The sequence below is a fragment of the Triticum aestivum genome, chromosome 3A (genome assembly GCF_018294505.1).
Source record: "Triticum aestivum cultivar Chinese Spring chromosome 3A, IWGSC CS RefSeq v2.1, whole genome shotgun sequence".
NCBI lineage: Eukaryota > Viridiplantae > Streptophyta > Magnoliopsida > Poales > Poaceae > Triticum > Triticum aestivum.
In genome coordinates this window covers 127809177-127829877 of record NC_057800.1, presented here as the reverse complement: position 1 = coordinate 127829877, position 20701 = coordinate 127809177, and the positions used below count along the sequence as shown (strand labels likewise).

At 41.8% G+C, this 20701-nt stretch overlaps 1 protein-coding gene across 1 annotated transcript; it reads left to right on the top strand.

Annotated features, from left to right (window-relative positions):
• The first annotated feature begins 1463 nt into the window (after nt 1–1463).
• Nucleotides 1464–2313, top strand: LOC123058117 (uncharacterized). The gene has a single exon (XM_044480940.1). It carries the CDS (start codon nt 1639–1641, stop codon nt 2086–2088), a length of 450 nt encoding a protein of 149 aa, XP_044336875.1. The 5' UTR covers nt 1464–1638; the 3' UTR covers nt 2089–2313.
• Nucleotides 2314–20701: the final 18388 nt, after the last annotated feature.

The following is a 20701-nucleotide window of genomic DNA, read 5'->3' as shown; positions in this document are numbered from 1 at the left end:
ACGAGCTAGTCAAGTAGAGGCATACTAGTGACACTCTGTTTGTCTATGTATTCACACAAGTATTATGTTTCCGGTTAATTCAATTCTCGCATGAATAATAAACATTTATCATGATATAAGGAAATAAATAATAACTTTATTATTGCCTCTAGGGCATATTTCCTTCACTCATCACTCCTCATCGAGCTGGCCTGGAGCGGCGAGTTGCTAAACCACACGTCGGCTTGGGACGACAATTGGCTCTGTCAGACTAGGCGAGGGAGATGGAGCAGCGAGATGCCTCGCTCGTATCCGGCGGGCTCGGTGGTCCACCCAGCCGGCTTGTATGCTAGAGAACTGCTTTTCAGAAGCCAATGGAAGAGTGGAGAAATTGATGAAGAAGAAGATAGGGGAGCGGCGGAGGGGTGCAATTCTTTCCCGGTGTCTGACCTCCTTTAAATAGTGGGCAGACGGGAGGAGCTCGGATGACATTGCATTTAATGCCGGCCCGCTCATGAACGGACGTGTAGCCAAAGTAGGTTTCTCGCCTTTATGGGGTTTAATGGAGGCATATGAATACGATGAGGAGGCGTGTTCAGCCGGACGTGCAGTAGCAACGCCCTCGCCGGCGCGCCGCTTCAATGGCGGAGGTAGTGAGAGGCCGCGTCCGCCCCGAGCCGCCTTTAATGTGGAGTGGTGCGCTCTACAGCGGCATGAATGCGGGCAGCTTGCGCCGGGTGGGAAGTGAGGGCAGGAGGAGAGGGGTTTTTATGGGCCAGAACGGTCAGAAGCGGGCTTGAGATCGGTCCGGACTCCGGAAACCTCCCCCACTTTTGCCTCCGGTCTACGGATGAAAACGCGTCCGAACCGCGTCACGGACCAATACATGACCGCGTTGGATGGCTTCCGCGGTCCAGACGATTGCGGAAGGTTTGAGGATCGGTGTTGAAATGCCCTTAGCGTTCTTTTATGAGAGAAATAATAGCATGCAGATATAAAAGAAAAGGAGCGAATGCTTTACGTTCTCCTGGCGTTTATCTACTGTTACCCCAGCTCATCAGGGTTCAAGTCCTGATGCTCGCATTATTCTTGAATTTATTTCAGAATTTTCAGCGATGCGCTTTCAGTGGGAGGAGACGTTTTCGTCGACGACGAGGCGCCTATGATGACTTTGTAAATCTCAAAATGATATGCCGGCTCAGTCTCTCAGAGATGTTCATAGGGGTGAGATATGTTGTCTGACTTCATAGAGATGAGACGTTTGTGTCTGTACTGATGTTAAAAAAAGGCATCCGTTATTAAACCCCGGAGGCGACATAAACCTGCACGATTCATTATGCAAGGGGAACAAGTTCAAAAAAAAAAGGAGCAAGAAAACCACCAACCGCACGCCGGCGTGCGTGCGTCGGAGAGCCGGAGACCCAACCATCTTCCTCCCCACGCGTTAATAAACTCTCGCCTTAAATCCCCTCACAACCGTCTTCCTCGCCATCCCGGAACGAAAAGCACCAAATCCAGCTATAAAGTCCGCCCCTCCCCACCCCCAATCCCACAACAGCAAACCAAACCCCCTAAGACCAAAAAAGGCCCCAGCAACTCCAGCGCGTGGAGTTGAATCTGAGTTTACTTTGAGAGATTTGATTGGTTCAATCAGTCGAGATGGCGCAGGCGATCGAGGCTCAGAGGGAAGGCGCGGAGGTGTATCACGGCGCGGCGCTGTGCGCGGAGAAGGCGGTGGAGCTGCTGGCCGAGACCAACATGCCGCTGGGCCTGCTGCCGCTGGCGGACATCGAGGAGGTGGGCTACAACCGCGCCACCGGCTTCGTGTGGCTGCGCCAGAAGAAGGCGCTCACGCACACCTTCAAGCAGATCGGGCGGCAGGTCTCGTACGGCACCGAGGTGACGGCCTTCGTCGAGGACCGCAAGATGAAGCGCATGACCGGGGTCAAGAGCAAGGAGCTCCTCATCTGGATCACCCTCTGCGACATGTACATCGACAAGGATGACCCCTCCAAGATCACCTTCAAGACGGCCACCGGGCTCGGCAGGACCTTCCCCGTCTCCGCCTTCGGGAAAGAGGACTGCAAGGAGGCCGCGGTGGGCAAGTAAGTGAGGACGGACGGCATATATACTCTACAAAGTTGGATGAAGATTGAAGAGTGTTCAAGTTCAATTTATAAGTACCTCGGTCTGGGTTTATTAGCCCTATTGTATTTTGGGTCAACATTTGACCATTGATTTACTTACCAAAAAATAAGTTATACTGTTTATCATAAAATAGTATCATCGGAAGCTTCTTTCGAATAAGAATTCAACAATATAATTTTTGTGACATATAACTTGTATTTTGTTTGTCAATTCTATAGTCTAAATAAGACACAAAATACAAGAGAGACCAACAAACCCGGACGAAGTACAAAATTACGAAGTAATTTATGAATGTAAATCATTATATAATGTGCTATTTAGATGAACACCATTCATTTGAATATTATTACCTCTGTCCTAAATTAGTTGTCTTAAATTTGTCTAGATACGAATGTGTTGACATGTTTTAGTGTTAGATATATTTGTATCTAAATAAATCTAAGACAATTTGGAACGGAGGAAGTATCTTTTTTGTCTAGGTCCCAAATGGTTATATTATTGATTTATTTTTTACAAGTGCACATTACACATCATTGCTAACATCCATGAATTATTTCATATATTTAGAAATCGGGAAAAAAAGAGAGAGAGTATGGGTTGTACCCGATCTAATTTTTGAAAAAAGGCCTCTTAGGGCATCTTTAATACCGTGCTGCAAAACGCCCGCAAATGTTCAAACCGGCTTGTTCAGATGATTTTTGTCATCCAACATAGTGTCGCATACGTTCGCGGACACATCCACGTGTCCCAATTCCCGCAAACCCGATACAAAGTTAGGGGGGGTTTGCGGGATTCCGGACCTCCTCTACGTAGAACTCCGACAACTTCGGCCGACCCGAAACCCCACTCAGAGCCCATGCATTTGGCCACATCTGCACCAGTTCCGTGACAAACCCCGCATATTCCCACCCTTTTAGTCAATCGTTATCGCCCTCCACCCTTGTTCCCACCCTTACTCCGCCTAACTGCCACATATATTTGTTCGTACCATTGTCGGAGCTGGAGGAGGATCCATATGTGGTGGCCACCCGAGAGATCAACTCAGCGAACCGCAACATGCGTCGTCACGTCTAGAGGAGCAATGAGAAAGTGGCTTTGGTGGCCGGCCACCCATCACCTCCTAAGAAGGATAGTGGTCCGGGGTGGGGCAAGGAGCCAAGCGGGCATGTGGTCCGTTGTCGCCACCTCCGATGCACTCGCTGACCTGACCAATGAAGATGCAGCCACTGTTCAACTACGCCGCAGCGTAGCTCGGTCAATATCACCCATCCCCGATCACTTCCGCAACTTCCGTGCCATGGTACGTCGACCTGAACGCTCCCATCCACTTCCGTGAGTCGACATCGGTGCAACTTATCCGGTTGCGGACGCCAGGCGTGGATCCATTGGGCACCCTCTCTCTATTCACCGATAGGTCTCAACTGGGCATGACACCGGCGGATCACAGAGGGATGTTGGACATCATCCATGACAGATGTGGCTTCAAGGATGGACAAGTTGATGATTCCTAGTCGAAGACGTACACGGAGCAGTCGTGTACACTCAACAGTCGGGTATGTACAACAAGCAGCCAGGAACGTACACCCAATAGCCATACTCGTACGCCGAGCAGACGTGCCTTGATCTAGACGATTGGTTGGCCGGTGGCAACCCAAAGAAGATGGGGAGCAGAGAAAGTTTTAATTTGAGGGAGGTTGAATTGTTGCGTGATGCTTGCTTGGCCACTAGTGTCGATCCGTTTTAAGGAATGGAACAAAGGGGCTCAACATTTTGGTCCAATGTACAAGAACTTTGATCCCTACCGTATGGAAGTGGCACGAGACCGTTTGCCAAAGTCGGTCACCTATCATTACACCATCCAAAAGTCTGTGAGCAAGTATTGCGGCCATCTTAATACATTCATAAACCGGTGGCCAACTAGTGCGATAATATCCGAGCAAGTAACACTACTAAGGAAAAATCTAGCAATACTGCGGGTTAGATGTATATCAGTAGCGCGGGTGGCAACGCTACTGATAAGGCGCCACAGCTAACTTTCATCAGTAGCGCGTTTTGACCCGCGCTACTGCTGACTTACTTAGTAGTAGCGTTCCTTCACAAACGCGCTACTGCTAATAGCAGCAACGCCTCTATAATCGCGCTACTGCTAACTTTTCCTGTATTTTTTATGCAGCATATTGGCGCTGTATTTGTACAGTTTTGGTACAGTAGTCTCATAATATGATTTTATGATCATGATGAGTTATTATATATATACGGTAGTCTCTTCACTCACTGATATATATAATAACTCATCATGCTCATATAACAACTAAGCATCATCATCATTAATAATAACTCTTCATCATTATCATAATAAAAAGTCATACTCATCATCATCATAGTCATCTAACAACTTCTACTCGCTATCATAATAACAAGTCATACTCATCATCATCATAGTCATCTAACCAACCCTACTTAATTGTTCTTAGCACATGATCATGAGTATTAGCTAGGACCTACTACCCTCTCTAAGGTAAAATAGTATAAAACAAGATAGCCCCTGACATTTCATTATGGACAATGGAGATTATCTTGTCTCCAATTCTTGCGCTTCACACAATGTTGCTTCCAAGTAGCTCTCTATGATTGTTCATACATCTTTTTATTCTTTGATTGTCATGTCTTCATCGGTTTTAGAAATCCGGTATGAACAACAGTGAAGCCTAGGCGGACTTGGCCGTAAGGTAATAACATCAAGGCGACTTTTCGGAAACATCAGATCAGGCACACAATCCTTCGGGATTTTTTGTTCAAAAACATAATAATAACATAGTAGTTAGCAATGTAGTTGAGCTATATAAGAATGTATGCAAAAGATGCACAAATGTTGTAATAGTAAAAAAATCTTACCATGCCATCTCCCTGGATGTTACCGTCGTTCAACACGTGCACTAGTGACACATATTGACCATAATGTGTAGGAGTTTCATAACTGATATTGTAATTCTCAACATCAATAATAAATGAGATAAGATGATCTTTCTCCACATAAGTTAATTCAGAGCCATCGGTGTAGTAGGTTCTGTCTACCATCTTTCGCACATTTTTTGAAGAATGAAAATATGCTGTCAACTATTTTGAAATAAACAATATAAATTACTTAATAAATATGTTTGAGAAAATCACATAGAGGTAGAAGTGGAAGAGTATCAACAAGGACCCAAATGTCGATATTCTCTTCGTCGATGTCATCTTCAGGATCACTAAGATCGAAGGCGACAAGCATACCCTCCTGAAAACCATACGCCTTGCACAGTGCCTCCCAATTCGAGCAACCAAAATGGGATACGCTCTCCGTATTGTATAGCTTTACGGCAAAAGCATAACCATGATGGGTCCTGAGGTGAACTATCTTTGTCTCCCTATTCTCATGATCTTTGAAATTTAGCTTCTCCAAGACATAGCGTCTTGCATGGCATGGGATAAGCTAGTCAAATTGTAAAAGACGGAAATTACATGTTGAAAACGCAGAAGTCATGCTTAATTACGAAAAAAGACTTGTCGTCGTTGCGTACTATTTTAACATCGAAGGTCTCGTCGAGCTTAATACTGAAGTGCCGACCGTCTACCAGGTTAGGCCTGTCGCACAGACCCCGGTCGTTGCCGCTGTAGTCGCACTCCGGGATCCTATCGTCATCGTCAGACATTTTCTATGTTCATAATTCAAATATTAAACATCTAAAATTCAATATATGTACTACAAAAACTAAATTAGATCATTATTATTCATCACGAGTTAACTATCGGTCTGTCGAGTCTTTTCTTAAAAACTCTCAGCTCACGTGGTGTATATATCTCAGTTCACGTGGTGTATATATTAGACCGTCCGTGATGATCGCTCCTCCCTTCGTCCCCAAGTGCATTACACCAAAATGTCTAGCACACGGGAACGAGGGAGAAGCGACCCCCACGACAACAGTTGAGATTCTTCCTCTCTGACATTTGCGACCGTTGGTGATGGTCGCTCTTCTCTTTTTTTCCGTGCATTACCAAAAGGTCTATTGATGTCTACTACACAACCTTCTTCTTGTAGACGTTGTTGGGCCTCCAAGTGCAGAGGTTTGTAGGACAGTAGCAAATTTCCCTCGAGTGGATGACCTAAGATTTATCAATCCGTAAGAGGCGTAGGATGAAGATGGTCTCTCTCAAGCAACCCTGCAACCAAATAACAAAGAGTCTCTTGTGTCCCCAACACACCCAATACAATAGTAAATTGTATAGGTGTCCTAGTTCGGCGAAGAGATGCTGATACAAGTGGTATATGGATGGTAGATAAAGGTTTTTGAAATCTGAAAATATAAAAACAGAAAGGTAACTAATGATAAAAGTGAGCGTAAACGGTATTGCAATGCCTTGAAACAAGGCCTAGGGTTCATACTTTCACTAGTGCAAGTCCTCTCAACAATAATAACATAATTGGATCACATAACTATCCCTCAACATGCAACAAAGAGTCACTCCAAAGTAACTAATAGCGGAGAACGAACGAAGAGATTATGGTAGGGTACGAAACCACCTCAAAGTTATTCTTTCCAATCAATCCGTTGGGCCATTCCTATAAGTGTCACAAACAGCCCTAGAGTTCGTACTAGAATAACACCTTAAGACACAAATCAACCAAAACCCTAATGTCAGCTAGATACTCCAATGTCACCTCAAGTATCCATGGGTATGATTATACGATATGCATCACACAATCTCAGATTCATCTATTCAACCAACACATAGAACCTCAAAGAGTGTCCCAAAGTTTCTACCGGAGAGTCAAGATGATAAGTCTGCCAACCCCTATGCATAGATTCATGGGCAGAACCCGCAAGTTGATCACCAAAACATACATCAAGTGGATCAATAGAATACCCCATTGTCACCACGGGTATCCCACGCAAGACATACATCAAGTGTTCTCAAATCCTTAAAGACTCAATCCGATAAGATAACTTCAAAGGGAAAACTCAATCCATCACAAGAGAGTAGAGGGGGAGAAACATAATAAGATCCAACTATAATAGCAAAGCTCGCGATACATCAAGATCATATCACCTCAAGAACACGAGAGAGAGAGAGAGAGAGAGAGATCAAACACATAGCTATTGGTACATACCCTCAGCCCCGAGGGAGAACTACTCCCTCCTCGTCATGGAGAGCGCCGGGATGATGAAGATGGCCACCGGAGAGGGATTCCCCCCTCCGGCAGGGTGCCGGAACGGGTCTAGATTGGTTTTCGATGGCTACGGAGGCTTCTGGCGGTGGAACTCCCGATCTATTGTGCTCTCCGAAGTTTTTAGGGTATATGGGTATATATGGGAGGAAGAAGTATGTCGGTGGACCTCCGGCTATCCACGAGGCAGGTGGGCGCGCCCAGGGGGGTGGGCGCGCCCCCACCCTCATGGGCAGCCCGGGACTCTCCTGGTTCAACTCCGATACTCCATGGGCTTCTTCTGCTCCAAAAATAAGTTTCGTGAAGTTTCAGGTCAATTGGACTCCGTTTGATTTTCCTTTTCTACGATACTCTAAAACAAGGAAAAACAGAATCTGGCACTGGGCTCTGGGTTAATAGGTTAGTCCCAAAAATCATATAAAATAGCATATAAATGTATATAAAACATCCAAGGTTGATAATATAATAGCATGGAACAATCAAAAATTATAGATACGTTGGAGACGTATCAGCATCCCCAAGCTTAATTCCTGCTCGTCCTCGAGTAGGTAAATGATAAAAACAGAATTTTTGATGTGAATGCTACCTAACATATTTCTCTAAGTAATTCTCGTCATTTTGGCATGAATGTTCATATCCATAAGATTCAAGACAAAAGTTTAATATTGACATAAAAATAATAATACTTCAAGCATACTAACTAAGAAATCATGTCTTCTCAAATAACATGGCCAAAGAAAGTTCATCCCTACAAAATCATATAATTTGGTCATGCTCCATTTTCGTCACACAAGAATGCTCTCATCATGCACAACCCCGATGACAAGCCAAGCACTTGTTTCATACTTTAGTGATCTCAAACTTTTTTCAACTTTCACGCAATACATGAGCGTGAGCCATGGATATAGCACTATGGGTGGAATAGAATATAATGAGGGGGTTATGTGGAGAAGGCAAAAATAAGAAAGTCTCACATCGACGCGGCTAATCAATGGGCTAGGGAGATGCCCATCAATTGATGTCAATGCAAGGAGTAGGGATTGCCATGCAACGGATGCACTAGAGCTATAAATGTATGAAAGCTCAACAAAAGAAACTAAGTGGGTGTGCATCCAACTTGCTTGCTCACGAAGACATAGGGCACTTGAGGAGGCCCATTGTTGGAATATACAAGCCAAGTTCTATAATGAAAATTTCCCACTAGTATATGAAAGTGACAAAACAAGAGACTCTCTATCATGAAGATCATGGTGCTACTTTGAAGCACAAGTGTGGAAAAAAAGGATAGTAGCATTGTCCCTTTTTTTATTTTTTTATTTTTATTTGGCCTTTTTTTGGCCTTTCTTTTTTATTTGGCCTTTCTCTTTTTTGGCCTTTTTTGGGACAATCCTCTTTTAATGATGATCATCCCACTTTTATTTATTTACAACTCAATTATTACAACTCGATACTAGAACAAAGCATGACTCTATATGAATGCCTCCGGCGGTGTACCGGGATTGCAATGAATCAAGTGTGACATGTATGAAAAATTGGTGGCTTTGCCACAAATACGATGTCAACTACATGATCATGCAAAGCAATATGACAATGATGACGCGTGTCATAATAAACGGAATGGTGGAAAGTTGCATGGCAATATATCTCGGAATGGCTATGGAAATGCCACAATAGGTAGGTATGGTGGCTGTTTTGAGGAAGATATAAGGAGGTTTATATGTGACAGAGCGTATCATATCACGGGGTTTGGATGCACCGGCGAAGTTTGCACCAACTCTCAATGTGAGAAAGGGCAATGCACGGTACCGAAGAGGCTAGCAATGATGGAAGGTAAGAGTGCGTATAATCCATGGACTCAACATTAGTCATAAAGAACTCACATACTTATTGCAAAAATCTACAAGTCATCAAAAACCAAGCATTACGCGCATGCTCCTAGGGGGTATATTGGTAGGAAAAGACCATCGCTCGTCCCCGGCCGGCACGCATAAGGAAGACAATCAAATAACACCTCATGATTCAAATTTGTTACACAACGTTTACCATACGTGCATGCTACGGGACTTGCAAACTTCAACACAAGTATTCCTCAAATTCACAACTACCCAACTAGCACAACTTTGATATCACTATCTCCATATCTCAAAACAATTATCAAGTATCAAACTTCTCTTAGTATTCAATGCACTTACATGAAAGTTTTTATTATATCCCTCTTGGATGCCCATCATATTAGGACTAAATTCATAGCCAAAGCAAATTACCATGATGTTTAGGACTCTCAAAATAATATAAGTGAAGCATGAGAGATCAATTATTTCTATAGAATAAAACCACCACCTTGCTCTAAAAAGATATAAGTGAAGCACTAGAGCAAATGAAAAACTACTCCGAAAGATATAAGTGAAGATCAATGACTAGTCGAACAATTATGCAACTATACGAAGACTCTCTAACATTTAATAATTTCAGATCTTGGTATTTTATTCAAATAGAAAGAAAAACAAAATAAAATAAGATGACGCTCCAAGCAAAACACATATCATGTGGCGAATAAAAATATAGCTCCAACTAAAGTTACCGATGAACGAAGACGAAAGAGGGGATACCTTCCGGGGCATCCCCAAGCTTAGGCTTTTGGTTGTCCTTGAATATTACCTTGGGATGCCTTGGGCATCCCAAGTTTAGGCTCTTGCCACTCCTTATTCCATAATCCATCGAATCTTTACCCAAAACTTGAAAACTTCACAACACAAAACTTAACAGAAAACTCATAAGCTCCGTTAGCGAAAGAAAACAAAACACCACTTCAAGGTACTATAATAAACTCATTCTTTATTTATATTGGTGTTAAACCTACTGTATTCCAACTTCTCTATGGTTTATAAATTCTTTTGCTAGCCATAGATTCATCAAAATAAGTAAACAACACATGAAAAACAGAATCTGTCAAAAATAGAACAGTCTGTAGTAATCTGTAACTAACGCAAACTTCTGGAACCCCAAAAATTCTAAAATAAATTACTGGACGTGAGGAATTTATCTGCTAATCATCTTAAAAAAATAATTAACTAAATATCAGTCTCCAAATAAAAATGTCAGTAATTCTCGTGAGCGCTAAAGTTTCTGTTTTTTAGAGCAAGATTAAAAAGACTTTCCCCAAGTCTTCCTAACGGTTCTACTTGGCACAAACACTAACTAAAACAGAAAAACTCAATCATAACATACGCTAGATAAATTATTTATTACTAAACAGGTGCAAAAAGCAAGGAACAAAAATAAAATTGGGTTGCCTCCCAACAAGCGCTATCGTTTAATGCCCCTAGCTAGGCATGATGATTTCGATGATGCTCACATAAAAGATAAGAATTGTAACATAAAGAGGGCATCATGAAGAATATGACTAGCACATTTAAGCCTAACCCACTTCCTATACATAGGGATTTTGTGAGCAAACAACTTATGGGAACAAGAATCAACTTGCATAGGAAGGCAAAACAAGCATAACTTCAGGATTTTAAGCACATAGAGGGGAAACTTGATATTATTGCAATTCCTACAAGCATATATTCCTCCCTCATAATAATTTTCAGTAGCATCATGAATGAATTCAACAATATAACTATCACATAAAGCACTATTCTCATGATGCACAAGCATAGAATTTTTATTACTCTCCACATAAGCAAACTTCTTCTCATGAATAGTAGTGGGAGAAAACTCAACAAAATAACTATCATATGAGGCATAATCCAATTGAAAACTAAAATCATGATGACAAGTTTCATGATTATCATTAATCTTTATAGCATACATGTCATCACAATAATCATCATAGGTAGAAACTTTGTTCTCATAATCAATTGGAACCTCTTCCAAAATAGTGGATTCATCACAGAATAAAGTCATGACCTCTCCAAATCCACTTTCAGCAATATAATCATCATAAATAGGAGGCATGCTTTCATCATAATAAACTAGCAATGTGACCCGCGCATTTGCGCGGCTAGATATAGCACATATTTAGTTATTTAACTGTATTTCTCTTTTGGATATTTTGACAACTATCACTCAAAATATGACTAACATTTATGCTTTGTTTATTTTATTGTGTTGTTATGTAGCATTGGGGCCTTTCGATCACGTTGTCAATCATGAACTTTTGGACTAATTACGGCTTCTATAACTATATTTCCACTCATAAATTGCATAATGATCTGTTTGTATGGATCAAAATAAAAAGTGAGAGCTCATACTTGAGGTTAGTTGATGCCTTCATCCAGCTGCCTTCTCATTGACTATATACGGATGGTGTTTTGGGCCGTTGTAAGAAAACTTATCTTACTCTTGCTGGGTTTGCGAAAATATAAACATTATCTCTCCCTCTCCACTATCACTATGCCTCCATATAGTATTTTCCCGAAGGGCATCGGTAGGTTATTCACTCTCCTATATTTCTTCACAAAAATGGAATGGCTCATTATACACTTGACATGGTTTTCCACTGTCAATTTTTTGTAAAACCTTAATTACTCCCATCGTAGCTTCCCATTAGAGCCGTGATCGCATCTCCCACTATTGCACTTACCCATGCATAGAAGGTGCTAATGACATCCCCCTCTATGTCGTCGGCAACGATTCTTTTTTTAAAGACATTGACAACAATGGTGTGAATCCATGGATCATATTATTTTGTGGATCGGATTTCACTTGAATGTATATTGTTCCCTTGCAAATTAATTATCAGCACATACATGATCCTAGCTTATTTGGGTGGATGAGCGGCTGCGAAATCTAACTGCCTGTGTCACATTTCTTGTGCATTATTTCATGATGGTGTGCATGTATGTACTTGCATATTTGAAGATATTGTAACTGTCTATATATAGTCAATTTTCTTAGAGAGCATATATAATGAGTACAGTTTCGGAAGACGGTCAACACGTTTATATGGGTCATCTCAAAAAATTAGGATATTTCAAGAAATATATATGTTAGTCTCTCGAATCCTTTTACATTAAGCCTTAAAAGAGTTTACATTAAATTCCATAATAATGCAAAAAAGATTACGTGTTTGACCACAAAGGAAAGCAGGCCATTGCATGACTCAGTATGATAGTTTCCAATCTCCGTGTATTGTAGGTGGAGCTGCTATATCTCAAAGTCTGTGCAAACAAAAAGAGGAATTAGATGTCTCACACACTTGATCTGATCTTTTTTTCTATGAAATTACCTTTTTTAGGAAGATGTCTCATGCATTAGTAATAGTCTGCGACTTCTCGTTTTTTAATTTCATTTTGTTTTCAAGTCGTGACATGCATGGCGTATATGGCAATCGCTTGTATAAAGTGTTAAGCTAGATGACTTGTACACCTTTCTATGAAGACAACTTGTACACAGTTCATTTAGTGGTGTTTTCTCTTTTCTCGAATCTATTGTGTCCGATTGATGCACACGTTCAGTCCCTCCCTCATAAACGTGTTAGGCTCATACACAGTTTATTACGCCTCCCTGTATGTGTCTAATGATTTTTTTCCTTCCAAAATTTGTCCGCCCTCTGTTTGATAACGTACATGTCTAGGAGAGAATCCTATACTTTTTTATTTATTTTTGAGACGGGTGTCGGACTTCAAGGTACTATAATGAACTCATTCTTTATTTATATTGGTGTTAAACCTACTGTATTCCAATTTCTCTATGGTTTATAAATTCTTTTACTAGCCATAGATTCATCAAAATAAGTAAACAACATATGAAAAACAGAATCTGTTAAAAATAGAACAGTCTGTAGTAATCTGTAACTAACGCAAACTTCTGGAACCCCAAAAATTCTAAAATAAATTACTGGACGTGAGGAATTTATCTACTAATCATCTTAAAAAAATAATTAACTAAATATCAGTCTCCAAATAAAAATGTCAGCAATTCTCATGAGCGCTAAAGTTTCTGTTTTTTAGAGCAAGATTAAAAAGACTTTTCCCAAGTCTTCCTAACGGTTCTACTTGGCACAAACACTAATTAAAACATAAAAACTCAATCATAACATACGCTAGATAAATTATTTATTACTAAACAGGTGCAAAAAGCAAGGAACAAAAATAAAATTGGGTTGTCTCCCAACAAGCGCTATCGTTTAACGCCCCTAGCTAGGCATGATGATTTCGATGATGCTCACATAAAAGATAAGAATTGTAACATAAAGAGGGCATCATGAAGAATATGACTAGCACATTTAAGCCTAACCCACTTCTTATACATAGGGATTTTGTGAGCAAACAACTTATGGGAACAAGAATCAACTTGCATAGGAAGGCAAAACAAGCATAACTTCAGGATTTTAAGCACATAGAGGGGAAACTTGATATTATTGCAATTCCTACAAGCATATATTCCTCCCTCACAATAATTTTCAGTAGCATCATTAATGAATTCAACAATATAATTATCACACAAAGAACTATTCTCATGATGCATAAGCATAGAATTTTTATTACTCTCCACATAAGCAAACTTCTTCTCATGAATAGTAGTGGGAGAAAACTCAACAAAATAACTATCATGTGAGGCATAATCCAATTGAAAACTAAAATCATGATGACAAGTTTCATGATTATCATTAATCTTTATAGCATACATGTCATCACAATAATCATCATAGGTACAAACTTTGTTCTCATAATCAATTGGAACCTCTTCCGAAATAGTGGATTCATCACAGAACAAAGTCACGACCTCTCCAAATCCACCTTCATCAATATAATCATCATAAATAGGAGGCATGCTTTCATCATAATAAATTTGCTCATCGAAACTTGGGGGACAAAAAATATCATCTTCATCAAACATAGCTTCCCCAAGCTTGTGGCTTTGCATATCATTAGCATGATGGATATTCAAGGAATTCATACTAACAACATTGCAATCATGCTCATCATTCAAATATTTAGTGCCAAATATTTTAATGCATTCTTCTTCTAACACTTTGGCACAATTTTCCTTTCCATCATACTCATGAAAGATATTAAAAAGATGAAGCGTATGAGGCAAACTCAATTCCATATTTTTTTGGTAGTTTTATTTTATAAACTAAAGTAGTGCTAAAACAAGAAACAAAAAGATTCGATTGCAATATCTAAAGATATACCTTCAAGCGCTAACCTCCCCGGCAACGGCGCCAGAAAAGAGCTTGATATCTACTACACAACCTTCTTCTTGTAGACGTTGTTGGGCCTCCAAGTGCAGAGGTTTGTAGGACAGTAGCAAATTTCCCTCAAGTGGATGACCTAAGGTTTATCAATCTGTAGGAGGCGTAGGATGAAGATGGTCTCTCTCAAGCAATCCTGCAACCAAATAACAAAGAGTCTCTTGTGTCCCCAACACACCCAATACAATGGTAAATTGTATAGGTGCACTAGTTCGGCGAAGAGATGGTGATATAAGTGGTATATGGATGGTAGATAAAGGTTTTTGTAATCTGAAAATATAAAAACAGCAAGGTAACTAATGATAAAAGTGAGCGTAAACGGTATTGTAATGCGCTGAAACAAGGCTTAGGGTTCATACTTTCACTAGTGCAAGTCCTCTCAACAATAATAACATAATTGGATCACATAACTATCCCTCAACATGCAACAAAGAGTCACTCCAAAGTAACTAATAGCGGAGAACGAACGGAGAGATTATGGTAGGGTACGAAACCACCTCAAAGTTATTCTTTCCAATCAATCCGTTGGGCCATTCCTATAAGTGTCACAAACAGCCCTACAGTTTGTACTAGAATAACACCTTAAGACACAAATCAACCAAAACCCTAATGTCAACTAGATACTCCAATGTCACCTCAAGTATCCGTGGGTATGATTATACAATATGCATCACACAATCTCAGATTCATCTATTCAACCAACACATAGAACCTCAAAGAGTGCCCCAAAGTTTCTACCGGAGAGTCAAGACGAAAACGTGTGCCAACCCCTATGCATAGATTCATGGGCGGAACCCGCAAGTTGATCACCAAAATATACATCAAGTGGATCAATAGAATACCCCATTGTCACCACGGGTATCTCACGCAAGACATACATCAAGTGTTCTCAAATCCTTAAAGACTCAATCCGATAAGATAACTTCAAAGGGAAAACTCAATCCATTACAAGAGAGTAGAGAGGGAGAAACATCATAAGAACCGACTATAATATCAAAGCTCGCGATACATCAAGATCATATCACCTCAAGAACACGAGAGAGATAGAGAGAGATCAAACACATAGCTACTGGTACATACCCTCAGCCCCGAGGGAGAACTACTCCCTCCTCGTCATGGAGAGCGTCGGGATGATGAAGATGGCCACCGGAGAGGGATTCCCCCCTCTGGCAGGGTGCCGGAACGGGTCTAGATTGGTTTTCGGTGGCTATGGAGGCTTCTGGTGGCGGAACTCCCGATCTATTGTGCTCTCCGAAGTTTTTAGGGTATATGGGTATATATGGGAGGAAGAAGTACGTCGGTGGACCTCCGGCTGTCCACGAGGCAGGGGAGTGCGCCCCCCACCCTCGTGGGCAGCCCGGGACTCTCCTGGTCCAACTCCGATACTCCGTGGGCTTCTTCCGGTCCAAAAATAAGTTCCATGAAGTTTCAGGTCAATTGGACTGCGTTTGATTTTCTTTTTCTGCGATACTCTAAAACAAGGAAAAAATAGAAACTGGCACTGGCACTGGGCTCTGGGTTAATAGGTTAGTCCCAAAAATCATATAAAATAGCATATAAATGCATATAAAACATCCAAGGTTGATAATATAATAGCATAGAACAATCAAAAATTATAGATACGTTGGAGATGTATCATCTATCACGAGAAAGAAGAGGAAGAACGACCCCCACGACAATAGTCAGCATTCTTCTTCTCTCATATATGGTGGAGTCCCGACAGACTTAAAGTCAACCCGAAATGTCGTTTAATTATCTTTGTAGAAAATTAGGGCCACTCAATATTTCGTACATATTCTATCACAAGTCAACCCGAAATTCACAGAAAAATCCGGCCCGACCTTTGCTAAAAAGGACACATATCAAGTGTCTGAAATTTTCCGGAATGGAAATTAATCAACACTCCGGTAAAACATAGGCCACTCTGAGGTGTTCCGTGCAAACATAGGCCACTTGGGCAAGCACTAGTAGTACACAACACTACATATCACATGTCTAAATCTCCATCATATTTGAAAGACCTACATTGTAAATTTTCTATTCCATGGAAATTGTCACAACTACTCATCTAGCTACTACTCTACTACATCTATCAAAACATCTACATCATCGACATGGGGATTTGGATGGTCTCGCCTCAAGGTCGGAGTGGTCGATGACGGGGATGACCGCGGGGATGATGCAGGGGCTCCTTGATTTCTGCAAAACAAAATATAAACAAAAACATTATTATCCCCATCTTAGGACTTAGTGAAACCCTATAAGCTATCAACTAAACATCATTATGCTGATTCAAATAACCTATATTTACTAAAAATTTGTATTATCTAAAATGCCCTTGTTCTAACCCTAACAGCTATCCATCCATCTATCTATCCAAAGTATTACTAAAGAAAACCTAGTTTAATCCATCTATCTATCCAAGCATTAAAAAACCTAATTTCATCCACCCATTTATCTATAAGATTTCTACTAGTAGTAGGCTCATATATATGAACACCTAGGGTTACATATATCTACATTCTATTGTACTCAAAAAACCTATTTAGTGCTCTAATGATGAAATGGGCTCATATATATGAACACCTAGGGTTCATATATATGAACCAAATTAGTAAAAAACATGAACATATTGCATTTGCTAATTCATCCAACACATTCAGAGGTACCTAGCTTTTGGGTGAATTGAGAGGAGAAGGAGGTACTCACACGGTAGGTAGCCCGGGGCCGAGAAGGGGATGGAGAGGGCAGGCGCGGGGGAGGGCGGCAGCGCGTGAGGGAAGGCCGGCACCAGGGAGCACCGACGCATGGGGAGGGCGGGCGCGGGCCTGGGGAGGGCGGACCGAGCAGTGCGGGGGCAGGCCGTCGACGAGGGTGGGAGAGAGAGTGGAGATGGAGAGTGAGGAGGAGATACTAAGAGGTCAGACGCGGAGGACGATGATAACATGGGCTTGGTAGTAGCATGTGTTTAGGCTCAACGCTACTGCTAATGTCAATAGCAGTAGCGCCTGTTCGGAAGAGGCGCTACTACTAAGTGGGGATGGGCACCTGAGCCCGAGCTGGCCATAACAGAGCGCGGTTCACTAGCACGCGCTGCTGCTAACCACCTACTAGTAGCGCTCCAAAATAGAACATGCTACTACTAATTAGCAGTAGCGCCTCTCTTTAACACGCGCTACTGATAAGACTATGTGTATAAGGTTTTACCAAGTAGTGTAAGTTTTTGTATGTGTTGGTCATTTGGCCGGATATTCTATATGTGTTGGTCATTTGGTCAGATAAGCTATATGTGTTGACCATGCCCTATTTTGCTAGCCCTCCCATGTGGTCGTGTTGTACTTGAAGTTGGAGAAGAAGAACTTCATCGTCATGCATTGTTGGTTGAAGTTGAATGGCAATCCATATGGATCATATCCATTGCCAATGCCATCAAGACTTCTGGCATCGGCAATGAAGACTAAGATGGTGATACAACTAAGCAAACAAAAGGAGAGGCGGCCAAGAAGGTTAAAAAGGGGATTCGGGGGAGAAGTGGGAGCGGGATAAGGATAAGCAAGAAGGGACATCGACCGAAATGACATCAAAGTTAAAGGGCATAATGGACAATGAGGAGGAGGCATGTGTTAAGCGCCATGACGTCAAGGAAGAAAAGAAGACGGATGGGTTTGACATCTTCATGGCGGTGAAGGAGAAGAAGATCAACCTTGAAGAGAAGAATACCAAACTCGAAGAGAGGAGGGTCGAGCTCACGGCCGCTTCGGAGGAAACAAAAATGTTGACCATGAATATGGATGAGTTGGATACCAGTGCGGCGAAGATCGTGCAAGCAATCTGTGCAAAGATGTTGAAGCACTCGGTGGAGTATGGATGAGGCGGAAGTTACGGAGGAGCCGACAACAGAGTGATGACGAAGAAGGCACGAACATGCGGTAAATTTGCACGAACTGGAACTTTTTTGATCGGACACATGTAAAAATTTGTGAACATCCTTTGTTTTTTGGTTTTGAAGATTGCATACATATGCACTTTTATTTGCTTATCAATTTGCTACCCGATCAACATTTGCACTTCAAATGTATCCATATAGGGCCTGGGCGGACATTCTGGGCAAGGTGTTGGATGGCTGACTCTTGTATCCATGTCCGTGGATGCATCCGGAAACAGATAGTGTGTCCATTTTGTGGCACAACATTGGAGATGCCCTTACCAGTTTGGTATTTGTGTGTGACTGGTGTATTACACAAGAAAACGACATCTAATGTGACGTAGGCCCTAACTTGGAGTTTGTGTGACATGCATGGTGCGGGTGCACCATGGCCCGGAATTTTTTGCTCTGAAAAGGAACAATTATGAAGCCACGTGAGCTTATAAGAATGAGGATTTTGTGGACCCGGTCACATGCGAAACAAGTGTTTCAATAGTTAAAAAAGGCATTAAGCCACCCAACACCATGGTCCGAAAGAGACGGAGCCAAGTGGCGGCGAGCTACGGTGGCAGTTGTGCGGACGAGGCAGAAGAGAAGAGACAAAGAGGGCATGTCGGGCTAGGTCAGAGATGACTTGAAGAGATTTGGGATGGGTCCCTCTCATCAGTCCAATGTTGTGGACGCGTCTAGGTCTCCCCATATCCACCCAACATATGGGCTGGGTTTGAGGGCTGCCGGACAAGCCTGGACATCTGGGCTGGGTATAGGGGGTCCAGTTGGGTGGCAATTTTGTGACCGTGTCGTCCAGGGGGGATTTGAGGGGTCCGGTTATAGATGCTCTAGGACTTGACTGGTTCTCTGCATCCGAGAGCGTCAAAGTGTTGTTCTGTTACTTAGGACGAGGTTGGTTTCGCCCATCCCCAGCAGGGCTCCGTGGATGCAATTTTGGCCAGTTTTGGTTAGTTGGCCTGCTTCAAAATCTTGTCCTGCAATAACCTAAAAGCACTACTTAGCTAGACCCTAAGGAAACGACCAAATCAAGAGTTTTCACTTAGCCCGGCACATGTCGTGCATGAAGGGGGAAAGCGGCGTTGAGCTCGTGTGAGCTTGCGGGTGTCCTCAAAAAAATTGACGGGAGTAATTCAGTCACCTCCCGCTAATTGCCTCACCCTATTTAGCTCCCTTTGGCTCACCGCTGAACCTGCGCCGCCACCCCTGTCAAGCTCTTCGCCTATGCTGCTTATTTCCCAAAGAGCATGTAAGCGACATCATCTTCTCCGATCAGTGGTAGTCGGCAACGTCCATCCTTCCTCTTCTCCAAGTTGTTTCGTGCCTCCTTCCCACTACTCTGATGGTTGCAAGTAACATCACTCCCTACTCATTGTAACTTAGATTAGTGTGCATGTGGTAGATTATAATAGATCGGCGGGTAGTATGGTTTAGTGCTTGATGATGTTGTGTGAGGATGGTAGATCAGATGATAGTGGTGCCGTTTTGGTAGTTTGATGGCTTATATATTTTGTTAACCCCTTAGACCATGATGATGAACTTGCGGTGGTAGAATTACGCCCTCTTTTTAATGTGGTGGTAGGATGACACCATAGTAGGTAGGATGAACTTGTGATACTTTTGGGTATATGAATCATGCATGTGTGTGTTGCTTCTGTGTTCATAGATTGTCCTGCTTGTTGAAATTTTGTTCTTATGTCTTGCTAGATGAAGTGGTATGTGGTATACTCAAAGAGGGTTATAGGAGTCTATGGTTCATGGTAGACATGCCATGAACAAGTGAAGGATTATAAGAACAACTGCTATTAAGGGTTTGAGACTAGAGAGGAGGCAAAGGATGAGTACTCGAAGTTCGGGATCAAAGAAAAAACAATCATGAAGTAAGCAAGGTTGGATGTCAGATTGAGTTTAATGGGCTAAAGAACTTCATAATCTTTGTTCAAATTGTAGTCATTGTTGTTTTGTTGTTATATTGTTATTGTATATAACATGCAAATACAATAGTAGTTAGGGTAGCATTTGGTAAGCTCATCAAATTGGAATGCAAGTTAACCACATTAGGCTGAATGTATACAACCAAACACAACAAAATACATCATTCTAGCCAACAATAGCAAAACACAAGCAGCCAAAGTTGAGGTTAGTTGTTGCTATAATTCCGTCTGGCTTTCTGGGCAACAAACAACATGGCCCAAAGGTTGTATTAGCGCGTCCAGGATCTACTGGGTCA